General features: G+C 38.4%; 1 protein-coding gene across 1 annotated transcript in view; it reads right to left on the minus strand.

Annotated features, from left to right (window-relative positions):
* The window catches only part of LOC108071519 (glucose transporter type 1-like), a 95,493-nt gene that overhangs the window by 6,339 nt on the left and 68,861 nt on the right, over positions 1-20,293 (minus strand). Inside the window, 13 exon segments of the mRNA XM_070285249.1 lie at positions 1,356-1,459; positions 3,276-3,415; positions 3,485-3,688; positions 5,379-5,501; positions 5,570-5,847; positions 6,386-6,664; positions 6,758-6,882; positions 6,975-7,231; positions 8,156-8,293; positions 8,362-8,527; positions 14,929-15,091; positions 15,351-15,470; positions 17,360-17,518. Coding sequence (XP_070141350.1) covers positions 1,356-1,459; positions 3,276-3,415; positions 3,485-3,688; positions 5,379-5,501; positions 5,570-5,847; positions 6,386-6,664; positions 6,758-6,882; positions 6,975-7,231; positions 8,156-8,293; positions 8,362-8,527; positions 14,929-15,091; positions 15,351-15,470; positions 17,360-17,518 — 2,256 coding nt within the window.

The following is a 20,293-nucleotide window of genomic DNA, read 5'->3' on the forward strand; positions in this document are numbered from 1 at the left end:
TGAAAATACTGTAGGTTTTTCGTAATAACTTTTATGTATTTTTTGTTCTTTTTTGGTCTCGGCTATGTATTTTTGCATTCCCGAGCTAAGTAGCAAATAAATTATAAGCTTTATCGACAATTTTTTTTAATTTTATTAAATTTTTTATTAAAATCCAGAACCTTCTTTGCCCACTAAAATACTTTCTGGTATAATTCTGGTATATATTTCTAAACTTCTAGTATTATGCAAGCGTTTCTTGAAAAAACGATTTCGGTCACACTTAAATAGGTTTTACGAAAAAAAAAATCTATTTTTAGCTCAGAGAGAGAGAGAGATAGATATATTTTTGCTTTTCCCTTGGTATTGTAAGTATTTGCGTGGCCCAGTTGGTAAGCGGGCGGTCTGTGAATTCTGAGACATGGGTTCGAATCTCGGCCGGGGATCAGGAAATGTAAGTTTAATTGGCTTTTAATAGGATTTATACACTAATTTATATAATTTAATAACCATTTGTAGCTCTATAATTACAGATTTCAATAAAAAATTCTTTCACAACAGTGGGTGCAGTTTCTACAGTAAAATAGTGTATTTCACTATTTTCGTGGTTTGGCGCTTTTTAACCGCAAAATCGTGGTTCCATTTACTGTAGAGCAGTACATGTTACGTAACGCGTTACGTCGTTATACTGCAGCGTACAGTCCATGGAACCCAAGATTTAGGTTGTTGCCTTTTAACCCACGAAATGGTTGGATTTACCCACGATAATTTTTTCTGTGTATTATTATTCAAATGTTCCTTTAATTATAGTAAACAACTCATTAAAGCTTTTTATTCATTAAAAAACACACTTTTTGTCACCCCAAAATGAGTTTTTTACCTCCCTAGAGATTTTATTAACAATTACAAGGCTACTTTTGGGATAATTCCTGCATCTAGTTGCTGTTGTGTCAAAAAATTAATTATTCGACACGTTGAACACGTGTTGTTTGTTGTTTGAAAAGGAATTCACATAGATACAATATCCCTACTGATTGGGTGAGTGCGAAGTATATATATATATTTAAAATTAAGACTCTTTCCAGAGTGTTTACCTGACTTGTGTTTGCTCTGCCACATCTGTGTATATGGATATGCAAATATTTAGGATGTGTCGTTCGAGCAATTTAGACAACAAATAACGAGGAAATTAAAAACTCAAACGGATGCTGGGAAGTGTTAAAGTGGTAATTGAAGTTTTCGACTTTAAATTCAAGTGGACGATGCAGTTGATAAGGATGAGTAGTAGTAGTAGTTGTGGGTGGAGGTGGATGGGGTGGGGATGGGGGATCCAGGTGTTCTAGGTGGAACGTAGGCGTGTTTTTTTGGATTCTTACGTGAGTCATGTTGGGTCTTCTCCTCAGATACCATCAAGGCGGCATGCTCGATGCCAGAATTCATACTTTGTGGCTCCAAGCTATTTGTGCAGTTTAGCATACTCCTGAAATTCGCACACTCTACGATTATGTTTTAAGTGTAAACGTATTTGGTAAATTTAATTTCTTTGCAACTAATGAGAGCAATTTCGAGAGTTTGTTTTCTTTATCGGGTTATATATAGTATTTTTTTTTTTTTGGGAGTTGAAGACAGAGAAGGGGACTTTACTGTGGCTGCTGTATATTTAGATCAAGTTTCAAGATTAGTTTCAAGTGTAAGTCAGAGGCTGCTTGGAAGTTATTAGGCGCGGCTTAAAAATTAAACAAAAATACAAATCAAAACAAGAAATCATTTAAAAATGGTAATAAAGTATAACATTTATTCAAAATCAAATATATATATAACGTGAAATAAAACTAGTTCTAAGGATTAATGGCCATGAAGAATGGCTCCCACATTTCTCTCATCCCAGAATCTTCCAGGAATTGCTATGAGTGAAGGCTGTGATTTTTCCTACATTTATAAATTATATATTTTTTTTTTATGGAAGAGCTGGACGGGGGCGAGAAAAGGGGAGGTGTCACTGGAGCCTCACTGGGCTTTCGGGTGGTTGGAGGCGGAGGAGCTGCCCTTGTCCTCGCCCTGCGATAATTCAATGTCCGCCGTGTTGCAACTGGTGTCGTTAACACTCTCCTCGCTAAATGGACAAAAATCGGGCAACAAAATCAGTGTGTGTGTGTGTGTGAGGAGTGTGGTGTGTGTGTATGTAGGATATATATGGCTTTATGGGTGAACCACTTTAAAACTGACCAATTCATTATATTCGATGATGAACAATGAGCGGTGGAGGAGGAGCAGGGCAATGGCGATCCGATAAGGATCGGATGACACATGACACTGAATGAAACGAGGGGCGGGGGCACAGAGAGATGAGAGGCGACTCTTAATTATAGTAGTAAGTAAGTATAACGGTATAACTATGCATAGAGAGACAGAGAGTTGGAGAGTAGAGGGTATTAAAATTGTTATTAAATAGTTGGGTATTTATATATTGTAGTAGTTCGCTAGTCTTATTTAGATCGCTTCAACGGCAGCCAGTTGTTAATGGGTTGTAGTTGTGGTAACAGAGTAACGAGTTGTAACAAAGTACAGGCAGAGTTAAGCAAACATGCCGACAAAATTCATAGAAACTTTGAGCGCAGAAGAATGCGAATTCAATTAATTTCATTTGATTGTTTAGTTTTTTGTTTTTTTGTTTTGTTTTTTGGTTAAAAATTGTACATATAAAGTGGCTAAATAAGGTACAGCAATACGAGCTACATTTAAAAGGTGGTAACTTTGTTGAAGAGCGAAACGCATCGAATTGATTTTGGTTTGGATTTCGGGCAGGGGGGACATTTTTAATTATTTTTCGGAATTTAAGATCCAGGACTCGGGCTTTTGTTTTTTTTTTGTTTCGACGGCGACGTCATGCAACTTACCCGTACAGTCTACTATCTCGAAAAGTCCTTCGGGGCATTACATGGAACGTAGTTCAAGTCAGAGGGTTATTTTTCGAACTTATGGTGCATTAAACCAACAAAAGATATACGAAATTTTCAACTTAGAAAACTTAAAATGATTGAACCCTGAACTTATGTTATTTAAACTGGGTTCAGTGGCTCAAAAGGGTTATGCTAACCGCATAATAATCTTCCAAGTAATTGGTAAATCAGGGTTTAGGTTTCGGTTTCGGTTTCGGTTACTTTGTTCGCGTTTCTTGTATATATTGTTTTTGTTATTAAAGAGGATCGAGTTATGAGTTGAACAACTATTCGACATATTGCCATGATTTGTGTGCAGATTTTGGGGAGATGAGAGAATGAGAAAAGCACACATACCTGCCGTTGTTGTGCCGGAAGAGGGCCAGGATCTCCTCGAAGGTCTTGTTCTTGGTCTCGGGCACCTTCTTGTAGGTGAATATCCAGAAGATGGCCAGGAACACGCTGAACGGCAAGAACGTATAGTTCTCAAGGGCAGTCTGAAGGAGAAATATAATAAAATTAAATTTAAAATCTTTTAAAAACTTAATAAATTAATTAAAACCCACCTTCATGCTGGGGAAACCGATGCCAACCACAAAGTTGGCCATCCAATTGACCAGCACTGCTATGGCCATGGCACTCGGCCGGGGTCCCTGGGAGAATAACTCGGCGGTGATCATCCAGGGAATGCTGCCAGGACCCACCGCAAAGAAGACCACGAAGCCAAGGGTGGCCACCACCGAGAGGTAGGACATCCAGTCGATCATTTCCTGCACATAACCAAAAAACTCCTATACAAAATGCATAGTACTCGCATTCTCGATGTAGGCTTTTTCCTCTACTCGCGCGTCTACCGACGAACTCCTTCTTCTCTCGCGGAAGAATGTAAATTATAAACCATACAGAAAGGATAAAGGATACAATCCCCTCGAAATAAACCTGATCGAACTGATCTTTTATGCATGAGTTGGTTAGCTAGCTTATTTGAAATTAGTAAATTGAGTAGACTTTGGCCGGTCTCGGGTTCTTGGTTCTCTAAGAATTGACCTTGGGCCGGACTGCCGCTCGAGTCTTTTTCCTGGCTCAGAGAATGCTTAAGGAATGCTTAGTTTGTGGTTAAAGCTATATCTTACACAATTACCGAAACGAAACGAAAAGAAAAGATATATATAAGGCTGCTGCGGGTCACATTGAGAGTGTGTTTCGTGTTGTGAGTTCAGCGCGGTGCTCTGCTCTATTTGTTCTGCTCCAAATTTGTTTTTTTTTTTAATATATTTTTGGTGGAACTGGTGCCCGGAAAAACTTTTGCAGAGTTGTGTGTTGGTTTTAAATTTATTTTTTACTTTTTATTTTGTTTGTTTTGAAAACTTTTGCTTGCCTTTGAAACTGTGTTGTGGTTTTGCTTCTAGTCGCGTGGCCTGATCAAGCGAAAATAATAAGCAATATAAATCATAAACAGAACGAATTCGTCAACTGATTTCGAGTGAGAGAGTGTTTTGTGGGGCGGAAAGCCTGCCAAGTCGAGAATAGCTCTAATTAAGGGGGCGGGACGGTTGCACCTGTAGGCTAACCAAGCCAAAGACAGTGGTCTTTCAGGGTATATTTTCATACCAAGAGAAAGTCCAATATCTGAGTTTATATTTAGATTTCAGGTAGCTCTTTCAGGTGCAACAACTTAGCCTAGGCAACTGAAAATTTAAACTCAACAAAAAACTCTTCTAAAGGCAAGCAACGTGCAAAAGTGTTTTAAAAAAATGCTTTAAATATAAAAAATATGTAAATATTTAAAACTATTTTCAAAGCATTCCAAAGCTAATCATGCATGAGGGGCTCAGGCGGCGTAAACATATTTTAAAGTCGGAGATAATTAATAACTAAAGTGACCAGCAAGTGTTGGCCTATAAATTAAATGCACACACACATCTATGACTAGGTCTTAAATGCAATGCATCAACCCAAAAACAGAGGCGGAGGGGAAAAAAAAGGTACATTTAATGGCTGAGGGAGAGTCATAAATTCAACTTGTTATAAATTCAAATATATCTCACATCAATAATTTATAGAAATACGCGCGGGACAACTGTCATGCTCGTGTCTGTTTGTATTTGTGTTGAGTGTGTGTCTGTTTTGAGTGTTTTTTGTTGTTGTTGTTATTTTTTTTCTGGTTCTCTTTGGGGGCTCGGCGGGGTTAAACACAACTTCATGCATAAAATATTTATATCAATATTCAAATATTTATAAAGACACGCACTGGGCGCAGAGTCTGGGATATGGGATAAGGTCTAGGCATTGCTACAAGTTCACACAGAGAGAGAGGAGAGTCATATGCAAAATGCAAATGCGATGGGTCCGCTAAGTGGACCCACCAACTAAATGGACGGGGGATTAACAAACGCAAACCCAAACTGGCAGGCACTTTGGCATTCTGGCTGCGAGTGTCCTGGAAAGCCCTGTACTTGCCTTGATCAGGAACGAAATGGTGATGAAGATGGAGAAGATGAACATTCCGCCCAAACCGTACAAATGCAGGGTACGGCGACCAGTACGATCCATGAGGGGAATGGACACCAGGGTCATTACAACCTGTTAGAAAAAATATTAAAATATTTCATTAATGAAATCCTAAAGAAATTCCTAGAAGAAAATCTTACCATTATGGCGCCTATGCCTATCGTGGCAAACTTGGCGCTCTCCTCAGTCAATCCCGAGCTCATAAAGAGCGACGTGGAGTAGTAGAAGACGGCATTGATGCCGCTGAACTGCTGGCTAAGCTGCATCACAATGCCAATGATCAGCGGAGGACGCAGGGTGGGCGAGCAGATTAGCTCCATGGTCGATATGTGGCTCTCGGCCTGCTGGGCACGCTCCTCGGCACGCATCTCCTCGATGTCTTCCTCCACGGAACCAGAGGCTCGCAGTCGTCGCAGGGCTACAAAATTAAGTAAAAAAAATATTAATAATATAAATGAAATAATATAAATTTTTTGAATAAAAATAGTTTTAATTGTTTGATGAATTAATGTGTAAGCTGAATCATTGAAAAACAAACTAAAGGATTTATTCTTTGTAATTAAAAAATAATTATCTATGTTTTAAGGGTAATTTGATACAAAATAAATCATCATAAGCTCCAATTATTATTTATATATAAATGAAATATATTTTATAAAAAAAGAAATTATTAAAGTCAGAAAAAATAATGATTAAATCAAGTTAGATACAAAAAATAGTTAATTATATAAAATATGAGAAAACATAAATCTTTCATAGCATAATTTTTTTTGTTAAAGATTTTTTCATGGGCCAAAAATAAAACAAAACCCGCAAGTAGATTAAATTGATTTATACAATTTGATTAAAATATAATTTAAGCTGCTAATGTGTATAAATAAATCATGATGAAACCAAGGCAATACATTTGTTTTTTCCTATTTGTATATATAATTTCTGGAATTTCTGTGACTCACCTTTGCGCGCCTCCTCCTCCCACTGCTTGGTGATGAGCAGATATCTGGGCGACTCGGGGCAGACGGGCAGCAGGATCAGTTGCAGGATGGCCGGACAGATGGCCAGACCCAACAGGATGGGCCAGCCCTCGTTGGTGCCCAGTATCTGCTCGATGCCCAGCACTTGGGATAATAGTAAACCTACAGTCACAGCCAATTGATTAACAGTACCTAAGCCACCGCGCAGATTCAGTGGCGCTATCTCCGAGATGTACATGGGCACCAGCGACGTGTTGAGGCCTAAAAAATACAGAAAATATAAATAAATAATTTAAAATAATATAATATAAATTTATAAAAATATTTTCTATAGTTTTAAAACCCAAAACTCACCGCAATTAACACCAATTATAAATCGGCCAAGGAATAACATTTCATAGGAATGACTAACTTTGGTAAATCCCATCAAACAAGCGCCGGAGATACCGAGCACATTGTTCAACAGTAAGCCGCCTTTTCTGTAATAATAGAAAAATAAATTAAATTAGTAAGTTTTCTATTTTTATTTATTATATTTTCTATTATTTTTTAAAATATTCCGTTTAATTACCTGCCAAAGCGGTTGGCCATCCAGCCGCCGCTGAAACCGCCCAGCATACCACCGATGGCGAATATGGATACCGCCACCGAGTACAGCTGCTGGATGAACTCCTCGCTGATGTCCTCGCCGTAGCGATCCTTGTAGACATCCTTCATGAAGTTCTCGATATTCTTTTCGGGCGCATTGATCACTCCGGTGTTGTAGCCGAACTGCAGCATGCCCAGCACCGCCGAGAATATCGAGTAGGTGAGGAAGAAGGTGAGACCCTGCAAGATTTCGATTAATACGATTAATGGCGAACAACACAGGAGGGGATGGGGCTGGGGGTGAGGGCGGGACAGTGGGGATCCGGTGGTGGGGGGCTGTGCGGGCGGGTCCATCAAACGCTTTGCAAACGAGTGTGCGGCAAGGAAACCAAAGCTTACTCTTTGGATATAGCCAATTATCTAATTGAAACTGAGGAGCATAAGGAAAGCATAAGAATAATTCTGATGAATGACAGTGTTTGGATGTGGAAAATAATACTTAAAAAAAATATTAGAAAATAAAACAAAATTAAAATTTAATTTAAACATTTTCATATATGTTTATTAGATTTATTTTTGCTACAAAACTTAAAAGCAATTAACAATAATAAGTTTATTTTTAAATACGTTGATGAAGAAGCCGTCTGTACATGTGAGAAGAGAGCACTCAAAAAAATAGTTGGTATACTATAATTTGAAATATAAATTAATTGTTTAAATTTATTTGTTAATAATCCTTTGGATATATATTTTACTTGACTTTAAACTCTTTAAATTTACCAGAGTTTTATTTGTAAGGATTCACAGCCTTAAAAAGGCCTAGAAACTCTCATTTTTAAAATATTTTTTTCTTTATAATTTATAAATATTAATTTTTTTGAGTGCTTGCAAAAACTGATACCAATTGGAAGAGCATTTGCATCTGTCCATCACGGTTGCAGTTTCCGCTGTCAGTGGTTGAGTGGTTGTGTGTCGGGTGGATAGATGTTCGGGTGGTTTTGGGTGGTTGGCAGTGGTAGGTGGTGGTGGTTAGTGGGTGGTCGTGTGGTTGTCTGGCTCTGGGTAGTTGGCAGTTGGTTCTTGGTGTTTCGGTTTGTACATGAATAGAGAAATGAAATTCAAGTATTTAATTACACAACATGGCAAATAATTTAAGCTACAAACTTGTTCTAAAAGTCTTAGCTTCCGTCTGTGCGTGTGCTCCTCCAGTCGGTCGACATATTCGCGCAGCTCCTCGATCTCCTCCTTCACCTGCTGCACGGTGTCCAGTTCATGCTTGATCGCTACCATGTCGCGCTTCACCTGGTGTTTCCATTAATATTTTCACATTACAATTTTAATAGTTATTTAGTGGTGGTGAAAGATCTCACCTCAGACACTTCACTCTGGCAGCTCTCCACGGACTTGGTCAGCTCCTGGAGCTGGGTGCGAATCTCGCACAGGGCCACCGTCGTCTCCAGGTGTCGATCTCCCCGCTGCAGCTCATCGAGTTTCGCTGACAGATTCATGCTCATCACGCTAACTTGCTTTTGCAAACTGGGGTCACGTGTTTTTTGGATTATTTCATTTAGTCGGCAGATTGCAGTCAAAGAAAATATCAAGCAGAAAGGCATTTTAGTGGCAGTTCGACTGGGAATGCCTTTGAGCTCATTCCTTATGGCACTCAATGCACTATAGTCTTGCTACTACACACAGACTGAGTTATTTAGCGTATACGTAATTTATTTCGCTCTGGCTTACAAGAACGCAAGAACGCAAGAACGCAAAACGTTAACGTAAACGAAATACACACAAAACGAAATTATTTATGACCGCTTGCATTAAAATTTACTGAGCTATGCAATTATTGAGGAATGAAGCAACATAAATTTTATGGGCCACAGAAAATACAATACAAAAACCAAGAAATGAAAACTGAAAACGCACGCCAGTTTCCAAGTTTCCGAGTTGCCGCCTTCCCACCGGGAGCCGCCGAGAGTTCCTTCTTATAGTCACTCAGCTAGCTAGCAGCTCCTTGGGCAGAAGTCCAAGAAAGGATTTCTGTGTTAGGGCAGAAACAACAAGGAGGCGAAGGCGATGGCGATGGCGAATGCGAAACGAAGGGATGGGTACAATAATAATAACAAAGCCAGGCCACTAAGTACATAAAAAGTAACTTAAAGTAAATTGTTGGCATATTTCGTTAAGGTTAAGGCAAGAGTAATGTACAATGCACGAGAATGAAAAGTTGACGGCATTATATATACTTATACAAGCTGAACTCTGAACTCTGGCCGGGATATAGCCGCCCCATTTATTTTCCTCATTTCCTTCGTCTTCTGGCCAGCCAAGGCAGCAACTCTTTTGGCCCAGCTAGACAGATAGATAGATACATAGATATACAGATAGATAGTCCCTGTCATAGTTGTAGTTCTAATCCCATTTGTATTTTGCTTCCCCTTTGGAATGCCTCAAATTTACATTTTCATCCGCCACAAAATGCCTGTGAAAACAATTCGGCTTCGCTGTTTGCTCTACGGATGAAATTCTATAACTGAAAACATTTGATTTGTACAATTTTTAGTATAAATAAATGTATATATAAATTTTAAATGAAGATTTTTTTCATTCAATGATAGCTGATTGATATAAATATTTTTTCACTAACTGATTTCTGTTTTTCTTTGATTATTTTCTGAAAAGCTTCAAGGTAAATATTGGGTTTTGAAATTTGGTTTGTTAGTACTTTTGATCTATGAAAATTAAACTGATTGTTTTATGTATTTATTGTACACTTTATTATATTTTTAGTTTATTTTTATAGACTTTTGTTGACTTATGGGGGAATTTAAATGTAAATATTTATGTTAGCAAATTGATTTCCGAGAAATATGATTTTTACACAATTTTTTTTAAGGGTTTAAAGAGGTTTTTAGATTTTAATTATTTTAATAAAAGCTTAACAATTAAATCTATCAAAGTTTTAAGTACAAAAATCTTTTATTTTTATGTTTTTTAAATTAAAGTTTCATCTATTTCTTTAACAAAACTACCAGCCTTTCACAAACTAACCATTAATTAGTTCTGCTCAATTTAATTTTATTTGTTCGATTCACATGTAAGTCTATAGTATACCTAAACTCTGCATACTCCCATCGGAAGGTGCTTTTTGCGCTTTGTTTGCTGGGGTGGTGGCATCTAAATCAAATGGCAACAAAAGTTGTGGGCGACAGTTGCCAGCGGATAGCGACATGCCGATATATGGGCGATATGGCGCCCAACCGCGCCACACAATGCGCATACGACACGTGGGCCGTGCTTGAGTTGCCTGCGCATTATGTTAATGCAATGCAGTGCGGGGGGCGGAATGGTTGCTATCGTTAGTACTGTTATTGTTTTGCATTTCACGGACATTGTTGTGCCGAGCATAAAAGGATTATTTTATGCATACATCAGCTAGCGAATGCAAAACCGAATCCGAAACAGAATCGGGAGCATATATGTATATAACAACCGGCAGAAGCAGGACCAGAACCATAACCATAACCAGGACGAAACGATGAGATTCGGACGCATCCTGTGCAAGTTATTGTTCTCTGGCAAAACAATTGCCATACGTGTGCTTGTGCGTCGTCTGTCAGATGCAGGAATTTTCGGTTTTGTGTAAGGGATTTGTATACGTGAGCATTTAATAAATTTTCTGCCAATTTCTCCCCTGGCTTGTGCATTCATTAAAAGCTGCAGTACGTGCAGGTAACCCTCTCTTCCGCCTAGCTAAAAGGATTCCCGGGGCGGGCTGTTCATTTCGTCAAAAAAGCTGCGCGGGAAATGGGAATATTAAATTTTGACAAGACAAAGCTGTCATGCCCCCAGCGGATTATCTATCCCTGGCAGCGTTTCAATCACATTAACCCGCCAGAGTCCACAGTCAGAGTAGAGCGCATCCGTCAAATATTCAGACTAGCGTCACCTTCACACATCAGTTGCAGCCACCAGTTACAGTTACGGCTATATATATGTAGGATATAGACAGATCTCACAACCAGTGCACACAATAAATTCAGCGAATAAATTAAAATCAAAATCGATTGTTCTCATATATAGCACAAGAGTGTGTGTAAGATACGAGCACTCGTACATATTGCGGTATGTAAAGTACATCAATCAGATCGAATCTCGGATCGGGTTGGGTCGGGGTCGGAGTTGGGTTTGGGTTTGGGTTTGGGTAACCAATTGGCATATAGGACATTCACCAAACGTTGCAAATTCTTGTTTTTCCTGTCGCATTTTGTTTCATTTCGATTGTTTTATTTTATTTCGTTTCGATTTGTTTTGTTGACTCTCATAAACTTTTGCAGCAGCTCTCGTGGCTGGTGATGTTTTCTGTACATTTTTTGTTTTGCTTGTTTTGTAAATCAATTGAAATTTATTTGTGGTCTTTTTCTCGTTGATTTCGTTTTGCAAGGCAATATTTTATGATTTTGCATGATTAACATCTTGTTTGTATTTTATGAAACTGTTTAAATTCGCTTCAAAAAGGAAATATGCAAGCCAAATATGAACGGATGAACGGAAAAGGAATGTCTCTACTCGGAAAACGCGATGGGATGAAGGTTGAAAACCAACAAAGAGCAGCAATTTTTCTCTAGGTTTTTTCTTTTCTTGTTTTTGTTAATTTTGGTTATTTGTTAATTTTGGTGAAGGGACCGTTACGCCAATTAGTCTGGGGTCTGTTGTAGTTAAACATTAAACCATAAAAAGTGTACAGTAATTCATTGCAGCAACGGAATAACATATACATGTATGTAACACAAACAACGCAAATAAAGGACATTTAACGGGTTGAAAAATCCTGAAAATATTGTGTGACTGACTGACTGGCTGACTGGAGTGATGTATTGGGCAAAAGATTACGCACGACGGGGCGGGTGAGGTGAGGGGGTTAAGCTAATTATGAACTTGATGGCATGCAGGGCTTGGGGTGAAACAGAGAGAGAAAGGGTAAAAGAGATAGAGAGAGAGAGAGACGGCGGGGTGCTGAAGTGGCCAACCGCAGGCTGATTGACTGCCCGGCCAAAGGATTTTTGTCAATGGCTTTACATGGCTGCGAATAAGTGTGTGCGGGAGTGTGCGTGTGTTGGCGAGTGTGTGCGTGGTGCGAACAGCAACTTAATGGCCCTCAAACACTTTTTGGCATGTCATAAAAAACACAACACACAGCCCACACAGAGAAAATGAAAGATATTTGTGGTTTTTAGGGAACCTATTTTTATATAATCTAGAAATTAAATATTATAAATATATTTAACTAAGAATTCTAATATTTTTTGGCATTTTGGAATGACAAAATGTACTCTTAGATCTTTAAACACAATTTTAAATATCAAATATTACTTTAAACCTAAATATTTATATTCATTTTAGACAACCCTAGTGTGCCAAAGTGCCATAAACGTATACATTTCTTACAACTTTTTATTAATTTTAAATATTTAAGGTTATATTTAAGCTCCTTAATTGTTCAACCTTTAACAATACCAAGCAATCTTATAAAAAATAACCATTTTTAAAACTATTTTCAGCCTGTTTTCCTCTAGTTAAATTACCTAAATATTTTTTAAGGCTTCCCCTATTATTTATCTGTATTTTACATTATCTATTTATTTTTCTCTGTGCTGGCAAAAGGCAGCAAATTGCTGTGGCTGCCTTTGAGGGCTTTTTGAGTAGTGCCAAATGGGGGATTCACACTCGCAAACCCACTCCACACAATCACTAGGCATTTCGATATACACATCTCACTCTCGTATCTTTATCCCTTTCTCTCTCTTTTACCCCCCCACAGCCAAATGATGAGCACGTTTTGGAAACTAAATTAATTTATTTGAACATAATTGAATTCTAATTGCGATGCATGCAGTAGAAGAGCCGATTGAGTGAAGAGTTCACTGGTTTTTGGCCAAATATTCTAATAATTAACAAATCAATTTGATGGGCTACGAGTGTCGATGCAGTAGGTGCATAGGGGTAGGAAATTGATTGGATTATTGCATTACAATAAACGAGTATAGTATTAGAGAGAGGGGAGTAAGAGGGGGGCAAATCGAGAGCAGTAAAAATATTTAGATTCGTAATTGAAGTTAGTTGGTTGTAATTGCATACTCATTGAGTGGCGTGAATACCAGGCCACTTTGCGTGTGGCTTTTATTGTTGTAACGGTGGTTGAGTTGAATTGTTGTTGTTCATAGAGTTGTTGTGGCAGTTGTTGTGGTTAAAAGGGGTTTTTTTTTGTCGAAAAAATGGGAATTGGATGATAAAGAACACATATATAGACAATGTACAACAAGTGTGGACACAGCGAGGGGAAATCATCAGGTGCAGTTCAGAAATGCATTTCATCGATCAATATGGGAATAATCGTTGGCTATCGATAACTTCCATCCCTATTCCCATATTCTCCTTCAAGCAATTCCATTCGACGAAATGCATTTCCGGTGATTGCAGAGACATACACAGATAGAAAACACAGACATATGTAGATATAGTTAAACCGAGTGATTGACAGGCTGTGTGAAAATGAAATTGCGGACGCACATGTGCTCAATCACCCGGTGACATTTTTAAGCAAAGTAAATAAGGTTCGATTGAGTTGCAATTTTTGTACAACGCGCGTGACACGGCAACAAAAGGAGGTTTTTGTGTGAAAGCAAAAGGCAGCAAACGGCAAACAAACGGCTGCTAATTAACAGTTTTTAATTAAAGTTCTATCAATGCGGATGATAAGCCATTTTAAATTTAAATGTACATTTACACAATTATTTATTAATATACGACACACAATCGATGAGTGATGGACAATGGCTGATGGCTGAACGAAAGAAAGAAACCAAATGTGTGCTCTGTATACATGGCGTATGAGTGATGTTCGAAAATTGTTGATAATCGCAAGGCGATAGGCGTTGGTATTTGTTTGTTAATTGTTAATTGTTAATGTTAATTAATTAATTTTTAAATTAACTCTATGGCTAGGGCTATGGCTGGAATGGATATGTACCTGGGTGGCATTGTGCCCATCATTTTGTTGGCTTTTCTTTGGACTCCTTGGGTAAATAGATTTCTTTATAGAGTCTTTTTGCTATAATTATATCTCTTCAACTTCGTTTAGCGCTTTTCTCGCCTTTTCTTTTTCTTTTTTTTCTTTATTTTGTCTTTTCTTTTCGGGGGTTTGGTGAATGTCGTATGTGGCCGCGGTTGAGTTATTGGGGTTTACATATGATATTTGCTCGTTTGATTTTGTCGGGGAGGTTGCGCAACAAAAACAACACAACACAAAGGCCCTCAATGAATAATTGACAGTCTAAGGACACACGCAGGACACTTAACTGAACATAACTTGCGCAAATCTGTGTGGGAGGAGAACATTAAACAAATACGTTTGGTTGGCGTAAACATTGCATATTTGCTCATTGTAATTTATATATATATATATATATTATTTCACAAGCCACAAAACAAACTAAAAAAAATTGAAATTAAAGTGAAAAGGACAAGACGGAAGGGAAGGGGGGGTCTTCCGCAGTAATGGCAGTAATAGCACACAAATTAAAATTGTAATTAAAATTTATTTACGGCGAAACTAAAAATATATCGCTTCGTTATTTGTTTAATAAATTAAATAAACATGGCGCACACAAATAATTGCTGTTTATTTGTCTAACTGAAAGCGGATATTTATGGCCGACAGCATCCTCTGGTCGCGCCTGCAAATTAATGACCCGTAATGAGCCTTTTTCGAGTCCATTACGAGAGCACACTTGGCAGCGGATCAGCGGGTGTATTGTCGGGTTTGGGGGTCAAGTGTTTTGGCCTTGGTTATAAATATATATAGTATGTATGTATATATATAAAATTCCACAAGTGCAGTGTCAGTTCAAGGATCAAACTGACGGAGTTCTACGTACTCGAGCAGCAATTGGCGCAGTGTGGCCTCGTCCTCGCCATGACATCTCAACCTAGACTCGCGGTCTCGATCATCCCGACTCGAGTGGCGCTGCCGTTTGGGGGCGTAGCTGAAGGAGTGACGATAGAACCTTCCGTTGTTTATGTTAGCTCCGCGATAGGCGTCTATAAATGTTCAATGGGATGTGAGAGAGGGTTTTATATCCATCTATTAGGATACTGGCTAAGACCTCCTTATGAATACAGAGAGTGTTTATCAACAAGATGAGTTACGCCATACGATTTTCTGGTACTCGCTTTAGAGTTTGCTCCAGTCTCTCTTGGCATTTTGTTTTCAAAATTAAAGAAAGATCAAGAGCACTCCATGGCCGTTATGCATCTTACTATTAAACACTCTTTGGCTCTATTTAAAAGATATACCCACCTTCGGGTCGCAAACGCACAGGCGGTGAGGTCAGCTTGAGTTGTGTTGACGTTGTTGTGGGCGGAGTCTTACGTCGACCACCAAAAACATAATCGTAGGAATCTTCGCTCAAATTGGACACTGCCAGGGCATGAGGAAAATTCAGAATACAACCGTTTAGGGCTTAGTTTTTCAAAAGAAAACACTCTGGCAGAGCAAACACATACACAAAGAGGCACAAACTAAACCGAAATTATAAACGAAACTTAAAAATAACAACACAAGCTGTTGTTTCTTTTTCTTTTTTTTGTTGGTATCTCGTATACTCACTCTACATATTATTATACGTAAATATTGTTTAAAATAAGACAAACATTAAAATAAATGTTAGAACGAACGCAAATATTTAGATTGTCGAGATTTTGTCATTTTCATTATATTGTTGTTGTTGTTATTGTAGTTCGTAGTTGTTATTGGTTGGTATGGAAGAATAGAGAGAGAGAGAGCACAAAATGTTGCAGTTTGTTAGCATTGGGTTTTTGGTTTTTCATCCATTGCGATTTTCATTTTGGACAGCACACAAAAGGTAGCTAAAGGTGGATGGCACACACACAGGTAAAATACTTGCGTTCAAAAAATTCTCAACAAAGCACAGCTCACTGTCGCAATATTTTATTTTGTTGCTCTAATAAACAAATTCAAAAAAAGAACACACACACAAAGAGAGAGAGAGAGAACGGCAGGAGCAAAGAGCTACTTGAAAAATTCGAAACTTTGGTATGATTTCGGTTTTCGTTTTGATTTGGATTTTTGTTTTTTTGGTTTCGAGTGGCGGCAACACAAACGAAAATTGGTATTTTATATAGTCAAAAAGTGGCAATACAAAACGGCAAGCAAATAGAACTAGACAAATAGAGAGATATAGAAAGAAGTAGAGGGTTTCGTGTGTGTACACGCAAAGAAATAAATCAAGAAAATTAATGCTTGTCTTGGGAAATGTTTGTTCTTGATAGAAATATATCAAATATATGGAAAATTCAAATAGTTTGAGTTGGAAAAATGTTTTTGAAATGGTTTTTTATATTTCAAAAGTCTTAAAAGACATTTTAGCAAGATTAGAAACATTTAATATTATAATTAAGTCACAAAATCTACATAAAATCTCTTTTTTTTGTTTCAGTATGCATTTAATTTTAATCTGGATACGTTTATAAAACATGATTCTTTAAAACTATCGTTAAAATATAGGTGATTTAGATCAAGTATATTAAATTTTATTTCAAGAACAAATTACTCTTCCATCAAGAATTTCCTTTCTCAACTATTTCTTTTCTGAGTGTTTTTTTTTGGGTGAAAAAACGAGAGAGCAACAATAAATTAATGGACGACTGTTTGACTGATTGGTTTTTGAGATTTGACTGATTGATTGATTGACTGAATGCTGCTGAAAATGCTAAACAAAGGTTTTTGGGACAAAATGTGGTTCTCTGTGGCGATGTTCGAGTGTGGCTAGTGGTGTTCGTACAGGTGTACACACACCGGGTACAGTTGCTGCACAGGTGTAGTTGTACGGTTGTGAGTTATGAGTGTGTGTGTGTATTTCTGTGATGCAGGCGCTTTTTTGCTAGAACGTGAAAAGGAAATCAAACAAATAAACAAACCGACCAATCAAAGAACCCAATCTACACACCAATTAAAGTTGCAATCAATTGGAAATGGTACAACAGAACAGAAGAAAATCAGGGCTTTATACAAAAAGGTGCAACAGTAACACGGCAACAAACTTTTTTAATGGGCAGAAAAAGCTATACAAAAAACTCTGGCAAACTAAAAAACAAGAATTAAATGGAAAAAATATTGGTGCCCAAACAAAAGGTAAAGAACTGCAGGCAAACAACGAGAAGAACAAATAGAAATTGGCACAGACACACACATACATAAATATATGCATGTTAAAAATATATAGTGTGTGTGCGGAAAATAATTCAAAAATATTTGGCGGGCAAATCGCAGGATAATTGGACGGGCACCTGGAAACACGCTCAGCGGCTGGAGCACTTGGGTGGAACGCAGTGGCGGTGGTAGCGGTGGCAGCTGTCCAAACGGATCTTGATCGTTCGAGATGGAAGACGTGGGCGGTGAGATCATCGATATGTCACCAATGGTCGCCATGTCATTACTCTGGCCAGCTGCATTCCAGAAAGTAATATCAAAACAAAGGAAATAGAACAAGGAGATTTCAAGTGATTAGGATAATAACAAATATTATTTCTTGGCGGAGAAATATTTAATAAATGTATAAAATATTTAAAGTAGATCAATATATATATAAATTTTCCCTTTTTATTAGCATTTTCTCCATATTGAAGTCCAAAAATATTCCCCATTTTCCCCAAGTGTACCTGCATTCAATGCGAAATTCAGCGGAATTCGTTGGGATTGGAAGTGGAGCATGCAAAGGCTTTTAATTTTGTCCCGCACGTGGCAGGTTGGCCACAAACAACAGCAAAAGGAAAAGGACAAGGAAAAGCTGAAGGCGAAGGCAAAAGGAAACGCCAGAGAAAAGCCATGGAAACGCAAAGTAAAAGGTGTGCGGCGCCATATTTCGCACATAAATTGTATGCCAGCTCCGGATCCGGGTCCGGTTAAAAGTCCGGATTGTGGGATATGGGTAAAGGGTAAGGGTAGTACTGGGCGGAGAGCAAAAGGCAGCTGCACGAGATGGCGTCGCATGCATGGATGCATACGCAAAGCATTTACGCCAACGCCTCGCCAGTCACGGACCCGAGAAAAGCGGAGGCGGAGGTCTAAAGATTCGCCGTGCCTGAGAAATGGTGGAGCTCTGAGCAGCACATATATGTATATACATATGTATGTACATATTTATACAGTACGTAGCCACCCACATATGTGGGCGGGGGGTGGCGATCCGGTGGCTTTGGCCAAGCTGCGTGCCTCTGCATAAAATAGATTTCCATTTTGATTCGCTGGCAAAGGCGCCGTCCGGCAGAAAAAAATGCCTAAGAATCTTGCGGTGTGCAAAGATATATCCTGGTTACCTTTTATTTACAGAGTGCCTCTTTTTTCTAAGGCAGAAATTAAAAGCATTGGACTTTGCATATTCTACGGGGGTTATAAATCTATGGAGGTAATAATGGTTAATAAATATGTGCAAGAAAAGGGTGTTCTCATGATAATGTTGCTGCTAAGTAGATTCTTCTAGCAATTTATAGTTTCTTTTCCTTTAAAATTATTTTTAAATATCAAAGAAAAGTTCTGGGCTTTAAAAATAGTTTATTTCTTATATCCCAAGATCAACTTGCTGGTCAAACTCCGGTATTTGCAGCTATTGCAGGATTTCCCCTGCAGAATAGATCAATCGCGGCTGAATAGCGTAGAATATGCCATGGGAAACCCTACACACAGTTTTCCCCCATTTCCATAGTGCATGATTTTTTGCTCCTTCAATTTCCTATATATATTTTTTTTTATACTTGCTTTACACATACCTAGATGGATGTGTGTGAACCTTTGCAGGACTTAAAAAATGCCTCGTTGGCTGCGATAAATGTGCCCATGGCTCCTCGTTGTTGTGGTTTTGCCTTAGGAGCCCCCTCTGCAGCTAAACCCCCCACACTCCCTTTATTTGTACACACACACACACACACACACACTATACACAACAACAACAGCAACACGTGCTGCTTTTTCTACGGTTCGGTATTTTGAATTTTTATTATTTGCAATTTGCGTTAATGTTGTGGAAAAAAGCATGTGGCTGTTATGGCTTTGGCTTTAGCTCATGTCCTTCTGCCTTCGTGTCCTTTCCCCCCACCCCACCCCTCTTTTTCTTGGCATATTGAATGGCCATTTGTGTCACACACACACACACTTGTACTAGTTGTATGTAAAGGGAAAAAGAGAGGCACACACGCACACACTAATGACCTTTTCATGGCCGCTCCATCCAGCGGATGAATGCAAGAAATGTGGGCAAATTATGGGCCTGACAGAGGATCCTCTTTGCCTCCTTTATCGCCCTTTTCCCCCCGCACTTCTGTATCCCATCGACGTAGTCGTTATTGACAAAATGATTTGTAAACATTTTGCGCATCATTAGTTGGCGCTGCTTGGAAGATATGGCCTGCATTTCCCCCTGCCATTTAACCGATTAAAATCGTGCATGCATTCGCCTCTGATGTATGCCTCTTTCCCAGGGGAAAATCAGGAAAGTTTTCCAGCAAAACACGATGAAAAAATGTGATCGGAAATCTATGTTTTGTGCTGATAAAAATAAATATTCAGTTAGTAGTTCATATAGAATTCTTTTTTTTTTAATAAAGAGCTTCTTTTTCTTATTTTAAAATTTGTAATTTTAGTTTATTAATATTATAATGTATAAAACTACACAAGATTGACTAAAATTATTTGAATAATTTATTAATTATATCATTTCTAAATATTTTAGGCTCTTAAAGTCTCTTTCTATTTCAAGAACTTATCCCTATAGCATGTTCTTACATTTTCTCTCTGCTTAACCCCTTTGCACCTGCTTAATGTTAAACTCTTTGCTGACACCGCAAAAAGGAACAAAATAAAAATAAACTGCTTCCGGCTTCAATTGCATCAATGGAACGGAATGGGGAGTTGCCTTGAGGAGAAGAAGATGCCGGGCAAAAGGTGGGGGTAGGGAGGCTCAAGGCAAATATTTGCTTAAATTTGTGCTGAGGTTAAGCTTTTTGTTTGCCTTCGGAGGCTCCTCTCCTCTCTCTGCAGAGCTGAGTTGATGACATCCAGTGGCCTCCGCCGCAGTCTGGGGCAGTTGCATCCGCTTCGGTTCGCCTGTCCCCTGACATAGAAAAATAGTTGCGGGGAATGGCAGAGAGATATATGTATGTATATGGGGAGAAGTGGAGGGCCGAGTTGCGTTTTGACTGCATGCCAAGGCTGATACTCCACTGGCG

Source organism: Drosophila kikkawai, chromosome 3L (genome assembly GCF_030179895.1).
Source record: "Drosophila kikkawai strain 14028-0561.14 chromosome 3L, DkikHiC1v2, whole genome shotgun sequence".
Lineage (NCBI taxonomy): Eukaryota > Metazoa > Arthropoda > Insecta > Diptera > Drosophilidae > Drosophila > Drosophila kikkawai.